Genomic DNA, 17,862 nt, shown 5'->3' with positions numbered 1-17,862 from the left:
CCAGGAGAAACCACCAGGGAAGGGTGTCTGTGGTTATTCTAAGGAGCCTTGCTGGCCTTTGAAGCTGCTAACCTGTCAGCATCTAAAGAAGTCTGTTTTTGAAGTTTTCCCCTTCCATTTCAGAGGAAGACTCCAATTCTGATTCCGACTGACAACTGGCCAGCTTGAACAACACTGCTGCTCAAGCCACCAAGGGAATCTCAGTGGGTGCCCTGATTTTCCAGTCTCCAAGTGCACTGCCCGGCTGGGAATGAGGCTTTTCCTTCTTATGGTGGACGTTGCCACTCATTCCTCCTTCGTTACAGTTTCCTGAGGGCCTGTGGCTGTGGAGAACAGCGCAGCTCTCAACCCTCGCCCCTCCACTCTGTCCTCCAAATAGACTTTAAGGAGTTGTTGCTGTCGGTCTGTGGTCTGCACACTTTTCTCACGTCTAAGTGTCTTTTCAGCATCGAGTTTTCTTGCCAGTCTTTGCTGAGCAGAGCTAACTCTACAAACTTGAGTTTTAGACTTAAAATAATGGAGACCTCACTTAACAGAGATGTCTCTCCCAAACCACTGAGCCCTTTAGATTTCTGTGTCAGCGATGAAAACAGTGCAATCAATGAAGGCCTTAGCCTATGCCTGCATTCAGGTCCCACAGTGCCATGTAAAGTCTTCCCACCTTGGTTTTTGCCAGGCATTTTATATTACATGTGATAGTATATGTTGGGAAAGAGGTATCTTTGTACCCCTTGTGGCTTGACTGTCCCCAGGAATTTTCACTGCAACACATGCAACCTTGGTTATCAAAATATTAATACCTATTTGCCAAGGAGAGTTCCATTTTCTGCCATTAAAAAATTATCTCCCTTATGAGACAGAGGAGGAAAACTGGGACTCAGGGGACTTACCCCAGATCACACAGGGAGTCACATTTCTTAAAAAGATTGTTGTTGTGTCCTAGGTGGCCACCTGCCTCTAAGACATACTTGTTCAATGACAATGGACAAAACAATTAACTTTTCAGTGCCTCAAGCAACTCTAAGACTGCATGCTGTTGATGTGTGGTTGATCTGCATCAGAGGACAGAGGTTCCACAGAGCAAGAGGCCTATACTAATTAAGTCACAGGTTTGTTTTTCACCATGATATAGCAATCAAGAACCATTTATGAAGCACCTACAATGTACCCCAAACTGTGCTACACAGATAGACCTGTTCTTCTCTGCCTCTTCTTCTCCTTTCTCTCTGTCTCTCTGCCTCTCTCTCTCTCTCTCTCTCACACACACACACACACACACACAAGCATGCACGCACGCACAGACACACACAGACCAGGTCTTGAGGCAATACCCACTTAAGGCATTTGACATTTTGAATAATAGTGGTCTTTCTAAGAATATATTATTAGACAGTTCTTTTCTCCATGTTCTTGGTACACAGGGACAATTTGACATCTTTCATTTCAGACAGTGGATACTCATCACTCCATTGGGTCCTGTACAAACACATCTAATTTCAGAAGTGAAGGTTCCTAGGATGTAGTTCTAATAGACTAGCCTAAGGAAGTAAGCTGTCATCCTTAAATAGAAAAGGATACCATCTCAACCCTGTTCAAAATAAATGATACAAATATCAAAGAGCTGGAAGGGATCTCGGAGACAAGGTGATGCATAGATATATCAGCAGTTTGCATTACTTTGGCACTCTAAGGCCTTCCTCGCAACAGCCCGGTGAATGAGGTGGTACAAGTATATATTGTCCCCATTTGACAGATAAAGAAACAAACTCAGGGGAAAGAAAATGGGCAGCAGAAGCACGAGATGGCTTAGTAGCCAAACCCTTGTTCCAAATGGGTGCCTGCTAGCAGGCTAGGGGCACTCAGGGGGCATAGAAGACCAAAGTACTGTGGAAACTACAACATAGCCAATGACTTTCTCCAAGGATGAGAAGGACCATCTTTAGTTATTTCAGGAAACTGTGATATTTTCTGTATCTATCTCTCTCAAATAAGATATTCTCATCTTTCAAAACATTTTTATATAAAATTTAAGCCTAAAAGCTTTCAATATACAAAAGCAATCACCTAAGGAAATGGCATTTGTTATCACTTGAGAACTAATATGAATGTTTAAGTGTCTTTGATTTGTAAAGTTTTTCACTTGTCAATATATTGCATGTCAATCAACCGTCCATGAAAAGTCAAGATGGATTAAGCCATAGTGACTACTTGGTTGTGCCTGTGTGTGTACCCATATAAATACATATACACACATATATAATGTATCTGTATGTTTGTGTTTACATATATAGAGATATATGTATGTCCCTCCCCCTCTTTGAATAGCAAGTGTATTCTCTTTGCCTCCCAGGGACAAATCCTGCCTGAAACTGGTAGTGGATTCTGGAGTAACAGCTAACCACACAAATTTGTTTTTCAGCTTTTCCAAGTTTCTGGACAACATGCATTTTAGCCAGTTACATATAAAATGTCCATAATTCATACTTTCTGAAGAATATAATTCATATAATGTCATCCAGCTCAATCCTTTTCTAAGACGTGTAAGCTCTATTCTGTGTGATACACAGCTTCCTGCCTTGGCCCCTTGGGCTGGTGCCAATGGCTCATCATTCTGAAATCTTAGGATTTAGTGCTAGAAAGGACTTCAAATCAAATATAGGCTGGACTATGGCAGTAGCTCCTGGTAGGACTTCCCGCCACAAGTCTCTCTCCACTCCAATCCATCTTTCACTCTCTTGTGAAAGTGATCTCCCTGGCCCTGCCTGTCTAATAAACTCTAATGGCTTCCAGGATCCACTATAAAAATTTTATGTTTGGGGTTCAAAGGTCTTCATAAACTGTCCCCTTCCTACCTTTCCCGGGTCCTTGTACTCACTCTCCTCCACATACTTGGTGAGATCCAGTAACACTCGCCTCCTGGCTGTTCTTTGGACAAGACCCTCCATCTCCTGACTCTGGGCATTTTTATTGGCTGTGTTCTATGCCCAGGACACTCTCCCTCCCCCTCTTCTGCCTCCTAGCTTTCCTGGTTTCCTCCAAACCTCAGCTAAAGTCCCATCTTCAGTAAGTTCCCTTTCCCAGTCCCCCTTAGTGTCTTCTACCCCCAATTTATCCTGCATTTAATTTATGCCTAATTCTTCCCATCTTGTCTCTCCCATTAGATTCCAAGTTCCTTGAGAGCAGGAGCTAGTTTTACCCCCCCCCTTTTTTTTGCATCTCAAATACTTAGGACATTGCCTGGTCTGTAAGAAGTATTTAATAAATGCTAATGACCACACTACTCTGACAAATGACATTATAAAGCTTACAAACTAATGTCCACTCATCAGCCCATGTGATACTGTGTCAGTCAGTAAGTAAATGACTCACAGAATCTTCTATCCCAGGGCTCTTCACAGTTCTGATTCCCGAGCCACACTTGCAATCATATTGACCATATACTGCAGGTGTCTGCACCATTAATCAATGTCATCGCCAAGAGCCACGACCACCATATCCCATGTGGTATCTAAGAAGGTATTCCAAAAAAGAAATTTAAAATGTATTTGTTACAAAAGCCTCCTGTGATTTGAGTGCCTAAGACTTTAACCAATATGGGTTAGTTGAGACCTCAAAAGAATTGTACCATCTGCAATATGTATGTTCAGAACCACAGAATCTCTGAGATAGGCCTCAAGAGATCCATATAGCCCAGCTCCCCCAAGATTCACAGACAGAGAAAGTGAAAGTCAGAATTCAGACTCAGGTTTTCTGATTGCTAGTACAGGGTTCCACATCAGGCAACTGTGTTAAACCAAGAAACTAAAAGGTTTGGTTATCGATGGCTCATGTGACCACCACCTGAAATAAGTGCATCTGTGTAAATTCCAGCTTGCCTGGTTTTTTCCTGAAGGACAGCATCAGTTGAGTCAACAGCCATGGCTGTTCTTGCCCTGCCCTTCTTCCTCTTTCTGTGTCCTCAATAAGTTAGCTTTCCTAGCATCAAATAGCCTTTCAGTTTCAGGAGATGGACTTGCACCCTTTAAGGAGGTGCTAGACAAAGTAGATTAAAAGGAGAAAAAGACACATTAGTTTGTTTAGCCATATCCATTTATTCAACAAGAAATCCTTCACAACAATTTCATACAATATTTATCAGAGATTAGTGTTGAGAAAATTGTCTCCCCCTACATACAAAAATACAGATTTTACCACTATGAAAATGATCAAGATAAGGACCATGAAAACTTGTGAAGTTCAACATCTTGATATATCAAAAAAAGAAAAAGAGAGAGTAAAAATGTGGGGGGGGGGGGACAAAAAAAATCAATGAACATAATACTTCATTTGAAATCAGGAAATTACCAAAAAAAAAAAAACCTTCATATTGTGCCCTTTTTAAAAATACATAACAAGCAAAATGTCATTTGTATTTTAGAATGTCACATACTTAAAACAATCAGAATCAAAAGTAAATTTGAATTCATTTTTATAATACCATTATGAAACTACAATCCTTCAAATTCATCTGTAAGAGCAGAAAAAAAAATACAACCTACAAAAGGTTACACTCAGAAAATTAAGATCATAAAATGAGTATTGTCTTGAGAACGTAGGATGCTTGTACCTTTAAACTGTTCAGGGAGAGAATCAAAAAATTTTTCACTTATAGAAAATAGAAACTACATCAAGGTTAATTTTGATCCAGTTAATAGTATTTCTAGTGGAAAAAATATCACTGACTTAAATCCGGCTAAGTAGCTATTGGAAAACTATGATAATTAGTTTGCCATTTGACTTGACACTTCACCTGCTATAAAATACCTATAACTTTGACCCTCTCCTTTCTCATTCCCCTCTAAAAGGAAAAAAAAAATTGGAACTTGAGAAAAGAATCATTTTTTAAAATTGTTTCTAAAACATATTTGTGATGTTTCTGAAGAATCATTAGCATTGTTTTGCAATGGCTTAGTCATATCTCTAAGATTTTTCCTTGCCCAGGCATTTCAATGATCCCACAGAAAAAAAGGATTGTCCAGCAATTCATCTCCTCTTTAGAAGACACAAAAGCAATTTATTTTACCTAGACACTTAAAGAGCCATGAAATTCTTTTCATGGCATAAACAGACCAATCTAAAAACATGAATTTGACTCCAGACAGTATGTTAGAAGATCTAGCTGGTGACTTGTACTTTTCTCACTGGGTGGAGAAATCACTGTGAAGTAGAAAATTCAATGGACTGGGGGTGGGGAGGCTAGGTTTTCATTTCAGCTCTGCTACAAACTTGCCATATGACCTTGGGCAAGTCACTTCATAGAATCATGAGTTTGGAAGAAGCCCCAGAGGTCATCTAAACCAACTCTTCCCTGAAGCTGCAATCATCTACACTGAAAAATATTTAGTGTTCATTTGACACCACCACCATCACCCCTCCCAGCAGTGTGATAGGGAACTCATTACCAATGAGACAGCCTCTGTGAGCCTCGCTATTCCCATTACCCTCATAAAGCAGCTCTCCAATACTTGGGTTTCCCCTCCTCTATCAAACCAGGGAGTTGGACTAGATTGCTCTATACTTCTCCCTCAGATCTAACATCCTATGAGTCTGATTTTAGGTAAGCAGTGGAGATGAAAAGCGCCAGATTTGACTCCAAGAAATGAGTAGTTCAAACAAAACCACTCCCTAGGCATGACTTACTTTGGTGAGAACTTTAATCCCCAAGAAGATACAGATATGGGTGACTGACTAGATTTTTCCCTTCTATCATGAAATCAACTTTTGTCCTTTTCTAAAAACACATCAGAAGAATAGCTCTATGTGTGGATTTCAAGAATGGTTGCAAAAAAAGAAATGTAATTGTAATCAATTATTTCACATGAAAATCATTTTACCCTCAGTCTTGCTTAAACAAAATGAGGAAAGGGGATTGAAAGGAAGGAGGGGAAAGGGTCAGTCCTTCTGAAGCAATGAAGGGGAAAAAGGAGGAGCAACCAGGCTATTTCACAAAAGGAAAATTGGTTAAATATTATGATTGGCATCAGTGAAAGCAATATTAAAAAGACAAGATCATAGGACCATGCTACAAAAATAGTGTTTACTGACAATAAATTTACAACTTTTTCATCTTCATGATTAATAAGTGCTTATCCGACAACTTGGAAGGCACCAAAGGTGAAGTAGTTACTTTATATTTGTTTAAAAAAAAAAAACAACATGAAAAGACAGAACAGTTATCAAATTTTCAAATCAAAACACGAGTAATAAATAGTTTATTATTTTTGTCATGGGTTCCTGAACCCTTATAAACCTCAACATATACAAATAGTTTCACTTCCTACCACTTTAATCAGAGGAAAAACTGGGCCCAAATGAACATAATCTCGATGATAACAGGCCTGATTTCCTCCATGGTGCACAAAAGAATCTGTTCTCAACCAAGGGGAGAATTTGAAAATGCATTTCAAAACGGGTCACAGTCTGAAACAAGAGTGAGACGACTATCTCTTTGTAATGAGACAAAGCTGACAAAGCAACAGCAGTGAGCAGCAGCATTCCCAGGGTTTCTATGTGGCCACATTGGAGTTGGGCTGGGACCTAGATGTGCAGAGGCTGCTACCACCGTCCTCCTTCCCCCTGCAAAGCATGGCTACCACCACTGGCTCTGGACTGACCAGGTCACATTGATGAGCACTGATCATTTGCTGTTGTCACATCTGCAGAAAGGAATTAAGTCACTTTGGGAATACATTTATGCAAAGGTAAAGGTGGCAAAACCAAGGCAGAAACAGGAAGAAGGCAGACATAGAGAACTGGTTCTTTACAGAGACACTGGGATTAAAGTACCTCTTCTCCCCCCTCATCTGAGGTTCACCACTTTCCAAAACAGAATTAGAGTACCACATCTTTGGGGTTGCTTAAGATATGAGGGACATTGTCTAGGGGGACCTTCAGTTACAAATACCTATTTCCCCCATGCCTAAATCAATGAGACTTTGCTACTTCTAGATTAAGAAAATCCCATGCCCTCCTCCCTACCGCCAAAAAAAATCTATCTTCATTTATCCTCATATTTTGAGTGAGATTATCAGGAGAAACTTTGGGAACCAGCCCTAATTCAAAAATACACATATACAAACTGCTATTAAAAATGAGGTCCTCTAGCTTTAGACAAATCCTTAATGAAAAGGATGCTAACATTTCTGATAACCCATCATTTTCTTTCAGCAGAATCTAGAAAATAGGACATTTATACCTATATTCCAAGACTCCCTGACCTTTGTCTATAATTCCTAGTCAATTTATACATAGTACCAACACAGGGAATGTCGCACTATCAAATGATATGAACATAAGGTATATTTTCCATCAAAGACATGTAAACAATAATCAAAATAATATCATAAAATCCATCACTATCCAAACTTAACACAAGCTAAATTTTATTGTACATAGCTACCCACTGGTTCAGAAATTGTATTCAAATGGAGGGAGGAAAGCATTCTCCAGTCCAAAAAAATAAGGAAAATAAAGCTAGTAATGAGAAAAATTAAATAGACTATACTGCTTTACTATCCAATCCTGCTAAATCATTCAAGCAAATTAAATTTGTCATCTTAACTCCCAGATTTAAAATAGGAGCACAGTGCTCATAGCTCTTACAAATTAAATTATTCTGTATATTTGGACAACTAAGTACTGTGACTATTTCTAAGGCAGTTTCTAAGAAATATAAATATCTTAGTCCCTTTGGTCACATTCTCTCGGTGAGGAAGTTTTTATCATTCCAACAATTTGAACCTTACTGAGAAGTTGTATACAGGTTAGAGGAATTCAGTCTTAGGTGTGGCCCTTAAAGCATTCAAAAAAGGCACAGAAAGTTAATCCTGTTGATACCCTTCTAAAATGTGTGGGTATCCCATCAGGTCATGGTGGTAATCTGTCAATAACTGTCTGGTATAGGACTATCCCACTTAACGCTGATTGGTTCAGAGAAAACACACTGTTTGAGCAGAATGATGTCATGGGGGAGTAGTAATTCCATAGGAACATTTCAAGTGGCGGACTGACCAAAGGCATTTAGTCACAAGTTTCCTGACACTGCAGTGGTGTTTGGTAGCAATATTTCACCTGGGTTCCTTTTAGTGACACAAAATCCTGGTTCAGGCAGGATAGTGCTAAGCCTGTCTACACTGGGCCCTGTTGTTACAGCTTACCTAGAACCTGATACCACAGGCAAGGTTATAAGAAGTAAAGATTCGAGACATTCCTTTCCTATCTCTCTCCCTGTTCAAGCTTCCAAAGGGCACCCATGTAGACTGCTTTCATCTAAAAGGATATGACTTGAAGAGGCAGCAAGCTGGAACAGTGAAAAGCTGGTCTTGAGTCCTAGATCGAATAGTCAATAAATAGAAAGTTACAACATTTGTTAAGCACTTATGATGTGCCAGGCACTGTGACCTTGAGCAAGGCACTTACTTATCTCTGGGTCTCAGTTCTCAGTTTCCTCAACATATAAAATGGGGATAGTAATTTATCTCTCCTTGCTCAATGGGTCATCCTAAGGAAAGATCTTTGTTAAACCTAAGAATCACTGATTTAGAGCTGGAAGGGCCCTTCGAGGCCATCTAATTCTATTCCCTCATTTTACAGATGAAAAAACTTGGGTTCACAGAAGGGAAGTAATTTGTCCAAAGTAAGAGAAAGTAAGGGACAAGTTCAGGGCATGAACCCAGCTCATCTGATTCTAAATCCCCCACATCATGTATTTGTGGCATAGAAATATGAGTTATTAATATTGAGTAGGCAGAGATGCATTTTCTTTAGGTCCTTTTCTTATTAATAAAGGTAAAGAAGGTTTTCAGATAGCAGAAAGTCACATTATGATGTCCAGGTCCTAGTACCGTACTCAAGTGCTACCAATATGCCTAGAACAAATGGACCGACAGGACTACTGAGAGTCCAGAAGGAATTCCACTTAATGCCTGCTCCTGAGTATTGATCACCAATTCACCTCTGTCATTGGCCACCTCTTTTATCTGAGTTGGCCTGTTTCATGTCATTTTCTTTCATTTAGATAATCCTGCTGCTGCAGCTGCCACAAGTTTAATTTCAAGGTCTCTTTTTGTTTCTAATTAAAGAGAAGGAGAAATGGGTTACCAGAAACAGGGTTGCCAGGTGGGAAATTATCAAAATGGGTCCAAAGTCACAAACATTTTCTATTCTGCTCCTGAAACAAATCAGAGATAATAATGGAAACTCTGCCTCAACTGGGGATGGGATATGAGCAACTTTGATCTACCCTCGTAGAAAATGTAGAGATCTAAGGACTCTTCTTCAACAAAACTACAACTTTAGACTCTACCATACCAGAGTATATAGAAATTCTAGTCATGCGAGACTTAGCGGTTATTCAAGGTTCATAAAAACTTTTTTTTTAAAGGAGAACTAAACAGTTCCCTTCCTTTACGGCTGATTCATTGCAAATGAGACTTCACATATTTGTGCAGACAAAATACTTCATGCTTCATCTCCACAGAGACCATCTGTGGTTCAACCTAAGTCTCTGAATCACACAGGAAGACAGAAAGAAACCCTAGTCTTGGAGACCACGAAACAGTTCATAAATGAACCAAGAAAAGTCATATTCAAAGCATCCTATGCAGAGCCTAACACAGAGAAGCAACAAGGCATCAGTTTAGAGGAGGAAAAACACCACTAGGGTATTAGCAAGGGTCAGATCATCTGTCCCTTCTAAACTGAATAAATCCACAGAGGAGTGGGTATTTGGGAATGGAAACCATTTCCTTCCTCTTATTCCCAAGAAAAGAGATCTTTTGGGTGCAGATGTGCCACCTACGAACACAGATGGCAACCTATCCCACAGCTCAGTCTGTGTACTGTTCTTTAATCAAGCAGGGGCTTTCCTATTGCTGTTTTTAAAAAATATATATTTCATTTAAATTATTTTGGATTGTACTCAATTAAATTAACTTTATCTGTGAAAGTATGTCTTTTCCTATCTTTATCTGGAGCTAGGAATAGTTTGTGAGACTATGACATCTCTAAATCAAAAAGAGAAGGGGCACTCCTTATCCCACAATAGTCTAAAGAAATACCCAAAGGAAAAGTTATGTATGTTTGAATGGTGTAATTTGGAGAGAAGAAAGAACTAGAAGAACATATCATTCACATGAGGGAAAAGTACCTTTTCCATTTTTGTCATGAAAATAAAAGTACTTTTATGAATGCCATCTCTAATGCCGAATCCACAGTTCTCATGCTATGAGAAGTCCCACATCCAGAATGCCAGTATGCTATTTAGTCTGCAGCAGCTGACTTAAGTTACTAAAGAAACTGCAGGCTATTAAAATTCAGTTTATCCTCTGATGACATATTAGCCACCTCAGGAAACAGAAATAATAAATTTAAGTAGATATCATTTTTAAAATTAAGATTTATTCAGATACTGGATTTTAACCAGCAAAATACTCATTTTCAGTTTCAAATTTACATATGGTCTTCATTGTCTGTTTACAAGAATTAGAATAGTAGTGTGTTACCTTCACCCCAGACTAGACCTACTTTATTGACCCCATGTTCCATATTTAAATTATATGATTATATATTATGCTGTTTTTGCAATGTGTTTTATTTTCTTTCTGTTCACTAGTCAGTTACAAAGAAATACATATACAAAACCCATGTAAAAGGATTTAGAAATAATTTTAAGAAAATAGACACTTCCAAAAATTCTGTCACTGGTATACAATTATATAGGTAATAATTTCTAACTCTGTGATCTAGCAAAAGATCAAGACTTTCCATGGACTGTATTCATATTTGTCATGTATTTACACTCTGTTTGCAATGTACTTCATAATCAACTCTCTCCCTTCCTCAAAAATGAGAAAAGGGCATTAGCTCAATCATCCTGTTTTTCCTAATGGTAAACTGTGTTTTTTCAGATCACTTGAGAAAACTCTAGTAATTGTCCTATCTGGTATTCTCTCTATATTTGCTTTCAAAGTAGCTTTCTAAGAATATATATAGTAGAAGAAATCTAAAAATAAATCATAATTAATTAAAAGCAACAGGTTGAAATGGTCCTTCTTTTACATGAATTTGAAGCAAAGTAATGGCTAAGAGGCATGATTCTGTTCTTTTAAAAATCAAAAAACAACCCGATAGACCACTTAAGCACATGTGAGCCCAGTCACTAGTTTCATTCTATGCATGATTGCAGTGAAGGTGGAAGCAATGTGTGAAAATAAAAAAATCAGATCCAGATGTCACACTCTTCCTAAAGCCACTGCTAAGAAAGTTAAATCAAAAATTGTCAAGCAAACATTAATGCTAGTGGGGGGGATTCATAGAAGGGTAGAGATACCAAGGGTTCTTTCAGGGTGTGGAGGACAACACAATTCTCCCTAAGGTTAGATGCAATGATTTGGAGATACTGGATGGGCCACCTAAACAAAGAATGCACAATAAATGCCTATTTAATAATGGAACATCACAACTGAAACTAAATGTCATATGAGGCTATGAAAGTTAACATTAAGCTGACATACTTTTAAATATAGGAAAACTATTAGACTTGGTACTTCATATGCCCCAAATGGGTAATTCTATCAGTCTCACACAATAAAGTCATAATAAGTAAACTATGCAATGAATGAAATGCATTTAAATCATGCAGGTACACAGGTGTGTATGCACCCACACACCTGATGAAACATGGTATACAGTAAAAGCTGTGCACTAAATCTTTAAGCAAATAAATGCCAGAGATACCCACATTTAAGGGCGAAAAAAATTCTGATTCTCTGACCAGCAGTAAATATTCTTTTCCTTGGCAAATACCGACTGTCAGGCTGGAGAGAGATTTGTAAACATTTAAATCAATCCAAATTATGACAATCCAGCAAACTAAATGGTGTATGTCCCCCCTCCCTCCCATAGAGATAATCTTTGAGAGGAGACTTAATACATTGCATCAACTTCTCTCTATAAATTCCAGAATCTAAACAACAAAGAAAACTTAAATAGAACTTTCTGACAGTATTGTATGATAGTAACTTCTCTTCATAACGAAGAATCTGAGGCCTGTGATGAACTGGAATGACTTTTGAATCAAAGAAAGAATATCCTTTAGGGCAAAGAATGTGTCTTTGTTATCTCCCCAAGTGCAAAGCACAGTACAGTAAAATTAATAAATATCTGATGAATGAACGAGTGAATATATTATGGTTAATATAGTCTTAGTGAGTTGTCTTATTGTACTTTGTTCTTTGGGAATTGATAGTCTATGTATGGTAAACTCCTAGTAAGTCCTAGTCTAATGATTCCTCGTGGCATGGAGGCAAACCCAGGTTCTTCCAAGCTAAGTGAGCAGAGCCCAATTTGGCAGGTTCTACAGCAATTCAAAATCTTTTTGATTTTTGACTGCAGGCTCAGAGACACAATGTATATCTGCTGTCTGAGAATGAGTCAAATGAAGTAGACAGAGGAAGACTCATCACCAGAAGGAAGATCACAAAGAAATGAACTTTTTTCAGCCACAGAAACTCATGAAGACTTAGGTTAAGGCATAGGATGAGCTGTAATTTGCAATCAATGAAGGCAGGAGCCACACAGATGAAAAATCATGGATCCCTGCAGTGTTGAAAAGACATGGTATGTAAGAGAAATCCCCATTTACATCTGAATATTAAATTAACTGGGATACCCTCAAGTCTTTCTGGATGAAGGGGAGCTTTTTTCCAATCACATTTGGTCAATCAGTCATGCACAATGCTTGCAATCAAAAGAAAACCTATTTTATCATATGCAGAAATTTGTTCTCGTGCCTTCATAAACTCCAATAACCTGAAAGACCTTTTTGGGTAGAACCTATAGGTAAAGAACTGATTTGGGTATGGTGTAGAGATTGACATATATGCATGTGGTGCATGTGTATACATACACATTTGTAATATACACACAAAGAAATACCCAAACATTCCATCTCTGGTTAATGGGACACAGTAGTGATGTGTTTTGGCCAGGAGATTGTATTGTCAATTCATGTGAAAATTCTCCAAATTTAGCCTCACAGCATTCAGGTTACATAGGAATGTGGGAATTTTGTAGCCTACTCAGACTCAAGATAGTTGCTTATGGGAAATGGCACAGTGACCTTCTGTCATGGCCAGAAACAAAATGTAGCCCTCCTAATACAGAGTTCATTGTTAAGTTAGTTAGGAACTGCTAGGTGTTTTTCATCCCCATGATATTACCAGTGTTTAATATCTGTAAGGTCCAAAGCCAACAGATTCCAGCTGACTTTTGTCCATACTCCCAAAGTTTTCAATTCCATAATTTGCTTCATGATTTGTCTCAGCTATTAACAGTCCACAAAAATGGAGGACAAGAATTAAGGAGTTATGTTGGAAGTCAAATATTAGCATGAGCTGTGAGTAACTACAATAGTTCTCTGTCCATAGTAGTCACCACACGAAGGCTGTTGACTGACTTGAACGGTGCCATTCACCCCTTATTTTCTAGGTAATGACATTTAATCTAAATTTGAGTCACATTTTTCACCTGCCCTCAAACTCCTGACCTTGTTATGAAGATATCTGACTGAATGCTGGTTTATGATGAAACCACATGTAGTCTGTACACAGAATTAAGGTTAAAAGTTGGAAAAACAGCCACCATAATAGTGTGGCTACTCCAGAGCACTGCCATCTTCACAGCTGTTAAGATCTCTGGCTTTGCAGCTGGAACATCTGACAGAGTAAGTGAAGCTCCTTAATGATGCTGCTGTGACTGCTCTTTGACAAGGCCAGCTGTTTTCTTAAGAAAGATAAAATTTAAAATTGTATGAAAGTTTGGTATGATGAAATAATGAGAAATGATGACGGGAACTTGGGGGGGAAATCAAGACGGGGAGGAGAGAGGAGGAAGTTTTCACTGATGGTGACTTCTCTCTCAGCCCACAGTCCTGCTCAGACGCTCCTTCTCAAGTGTCCAAACGCTGTATCTCAGGACGGCTATCCACTTCTCGTGATTCTGTCCGTGCACGAATGTATTCGTTGGTGCTCTGCTGTCGAATGTTCATTCTCCATTTCTGCACAGCTAAGAAGGTATTTGCAGCATACACTGCTGTCGCCAAGAAGCCAAAAACCTAAAAGAAACACCTACTGTAAGTTCTCCAGAACATGTCAACTGTGTACCAGCTCTCTGGACATGAACAAGCCATGGAGTGCAAGGCACTATACAAATGAATTTTATGTAGACTCTCCTACTGACCCAGCTCAACAATGAATGCTGTTACCTGTCAATATGTTCGCTGTCAATTACATTACTGCTTTTAGAAATCTCAGAGCAAAAGGGAGTTGCAGCTTTAACTAGATTGTAAATGGACTGTCTTCTGTCCTTTCTGGTATTCCCAGTGCTTAGCACAGTGCCTGGAACATAGTAGGTGCATAATAAATGTGAACTATTACTATGGCAAGTAGTTGGGATACAAAGACAGAAACAAAATGGTCCCATATATAGGAATGTTGGATCTATTTTTTACTTTGGTCCAAATCTATGATTTCATTGGTGTAGAGAAATCCTGATGGGGAAACTCCAGTTACCAATGCACATAGTTCTATCACCTCAAAGAGTTTCCTGGGGCACTGAGAGGTTAAATGATTCGCCTTGGGTCCTAAAGCTAGTATGTGCTAGAAGTGGTCCTTGAACCCAGATCTTTTTGGCTCCAAGAATCCACTAGACCCCATTCTTAGAGTCTATAAGAAACTTTATTTATACCAGATCAACAGAAATACCACATAAGCATTTCTTTCTATAGTGTCTTTCAAAGAAAAGGCTAACAGAGATATTTGTTTTAGTATAAATATAGCACTGTAACTCAGGGAAGCATTATGGTATGTAAAAAAGACAGACAGACAGGTGGAGTTCTAGCTCTTATTCTGCCGCTCCATGACCTTTGTTTGCGCCTGAGCTTCCTTTTCTTTAGTTAGTCTAGAGAGAGGATTTCTAAGGCTCCTTCCATCTCTTTTCTGAAATCCTGAGGTCTCTTCAAGTGACAACATTTTATGTTCTAAGAGCCCTTCTAGTTTGAATATCCTATGACTCCAGGATTCTAATGTGAACTTGACTGGCAAGGATTACAACTAAAATATGCAACAACCATAATGTAATGGAAAATCTTTAGATTTAAGGCATTTAATCACTAACCTAGACATTCCTATTTTTCTACTGTTTCTATAATGTGTGGAAGATGGACAAAACCCATCCCACACAGTAGAGAGGAAAGATTTATGGATTTTAAATCAGAAGCCCTGAGGCATTGACTCAGCTCTATTCCTCACTGTTTGGGAAAGTCATTAACATCCCTGGCTCTTGGATTCTCCATCAGTAAATGAAGATGGCAATACTTATACTACTTATGTCATAGGTGGTTGTGAAGATAACGTTACATAAAGATCAACTGTTATTTCCAAGTTCACACAAAGATTCCCTTAAGATATAGCTAAGTCCTTAAGCTACCTAATTCCTACCAATTCATGTTACATTTCTGGACTTTTCCCTAATGTTGCTGATCAAGCCCTAGTCTCTCCCTCCTTCTGTTTGACTGACAATATCTTGGAAGGAAGAGGAACAAACTCAAGCCCTGGAGTTCCGGATCAGCATGTACTTCATTAAGATAGAGCTGAGACCATAGCAACTCACTTCCTTAATTGCAGTTGTAATTAAAGAATGTGAAATATGGGGTGAGTGTGTGTGTGTGTGTAAATACAATTTTTGACTTGTTCAGTCCTTTCAGTCACATCCGACTCTTTGTGACCCCATTTGGAGTTTTCTTGGTATACTGGAGTGGTTTGCCATTTCCTTCTCTCATCCATTTTATAGATGAGGGTTAAGTGGCTTGGCCAGGGTCACACAGCTAGTAAGTGTCTGAGAACAAATTTGAACTCACAAAGATGAGTTTTCTTGACTCTAGGCCCAATACTCCATCCACTGCACCATCTAACTGGCCAAATATTAATGTATATCTGTACATATAATATATATTTCACTCTGTGAAATATGTGAATATGTATTTCATATTCAAATATAAGTCTCATTTTTTCATTCCAACTGCAGTTAAGCAAGTGAGTATATATCTATATCTATCCACATACACAAAATTCTGGAGTTTGAGGGACTGAGTTTGTACCCCTATAACTGGAATCTATTCAGGGGAAGGAAGCAATAACAAATCTAGCTCAGGATTCTAGGCAATTGATTTTCACTTCTAAACTTGTGCTTGTTACAATGTTTACTAATGTAAAAACCTTTCCTTGTGGAGTTGTGAATTTGGAAATTGTACTCCATGATTCTCTACCAGACCACAAAACTCATCAGGAAGGGAAAACTCTATCCTCCCTCTATCCCTCTTGAATTCTTATTAATCTGTTTTTCAAAAGCACTTTTTTAAAGGCCAGTTCAAAAGCTACTTCCTTCATAAATATCTCCCCTCAGCAACTAACAACCAACATTCCTCTGAGACTTCACACAGCACTCACAGGGCAACTCTCGTGCAATTCTGTGCGGCAAAGCTTCCCACGCACGCATGCATCCAACTGGGATGTCAGTGTCCCGAGGACTAGACTGTCACCGTATTTAAAGCCTAATACCTTCCCTAGTGCACATAACTCAGCACTCTGAGCACAGTAGGCATGCAACACGTGTTGGAGGCTCCTTAATCCCAACTGGGATTTCCACAGTGCAGGTGACAGCATTATCTTATTTTTAAATTGGTTAAAGGGAGATTAGAACAAGGTGCCCGGGGGTAGGAATGCAAACCAGGATGAGTCATTCTGTCTTAACTACTTTGTTCTCTTACCACCGCAGCAATTTCTGCTCCAGCTTTATGGTTCAAAGCAGCAAGTACTATAGAGGCAATAAAGAAGAAGAAGGTGCTGAGTCCAGTGTTGACCAAATCCTGAAAGGGGGAAAAGGGGTGGAATTACTTGAAAAGGATCATCCTAGTTTTTGCTCTTAAAGTAAACAGAGAACATTCGAAATAAGAACAACAAAATCCCCTTTTTGTGGACTGTTACGTATTTTGTATTTTATGCAACAGAGGCAAGGGTCAGCACAAAGGAAATCAGGGACACACAAGCTGAGGATGCCTCTAAGATTGTCACAGCATTGTGCGAATATATTTCACCAGTTCACTAAAGGATATTGGAATTTCCAAGTGATTTCTCTTGCAGAAATAGCAACTGACAGCAAATCTCTCAATGGCATACCAACCAAATGTACTTAATATTAAGTTCTATTATAGAAGGCAAACATTTGACCCAACCAGTGCGGCCTGGACCCAGCTCCAACACTGTTCACAGACAGCCCTGTGCCCACACTGTCAACATAAGCCTAGAATCTGCAGGAGCAAAAGTGGTGCACCTTCAGAAGCTTAGAAGCGCCACCCCGCTTCCCCCCACCCCATTCATTCCTCATAATTAAAGGTAAATTGGTTTTAATATAAAACATATACAAAAATACCTAAATTGGTAATGTGTTCATTTCATGTAAGGTCTTTCAGACTTACATGGATAAATATATATTTTATTTTATGATTCTTCCATACCAGATCAGGCCACAGGCCCAGAATTCAGGATATTTAACAACGGTTTCACTTATGGCACCTAAGTCCTAATATGGTTGGTGGTGGTGGTTCAGTCATTTCAGTCATGTCTGACTCTTCATGACCCTATCTGGGGTTTTCTTGGCAGAGATACTGGAATGGTTTGCCATTTCTTCCTCCAACTCATTTTACAGATGAGAAAACTGAGGCATCCACCACCCAAACTCATATAAATTAAATGTTATTATAGATAG

General features: G+C 38.8%; 2 protein-coding genes across 2 annotated transcripts in view; one reads left to right on the top strand and one right to left on the bottom strand.

Moving 5' to 3' along the window:
• The window catches only part of CMTM3 (CKLF like MARVEL transmembrane domain containing 3), a 33,416-nt gene extending 31,156 nt beyond the window's left edge, over positions 1-2,260 (top strand). The window contains exon 5 of the mRNA XM_069085827.1: positions 124-2,260. Within this exon, the coding sequence (XP_068941928.1) occupies positions 124-152 (29 nt within the window). The 3' untranslated portion in view covers positions 153-2,260. The remainder of the gene's footprint in view (positions 1-123) is intronic.
• A 1,811-nt stretch (positions 2,261-4,071) lies between these two features.
• Positions 4,072-17,862, bottom strand: part of CMTM4 (CKLF like MARVEL transmembrane domain containing 4) — an 83,809-nt gene continuing 70,018 nt past the window's right edge. Inside the window, exons 3-4 of the mRNA XM_069085826.1 lie at positions 16,865-16,963; positions 4,072-14,152 (exon numbers count right to left, since the gene is read on the bottom strand). Of these exons, the coding sequence (XP_068941927.1) occupies positions 13,988-14,152; positions 16,865-16,963 (264 nt within the window). The 3' untranslated portion in view covers positions 4,072-13,987. The remainder of the gene's footprint in view (positions 14,153-16,864; positions 16,964-17,862) is intronic.

The sequence above is a fragment of the Petaurus breviceps genome, unplaced genomic scaffold (genome assembly GCF_028583685.1).
Source record: "Petaurus breviceps papuanus isolate PSGF00001 unplaced genomic scaffold, PetGlider_PUasm1.0 176, whole genome shotgun sequence".
Lineage (NCBI taxonomy): Eukaryota > Metazoa > Chordata > Mammalia > Diprotodontia > Petauridae > Petaurus > Petaurus breviceps.
Note: the sequence above shows the minus strand (reverse complement) of the source record. Positions and strands in the feature narration are given on the sequence as shown.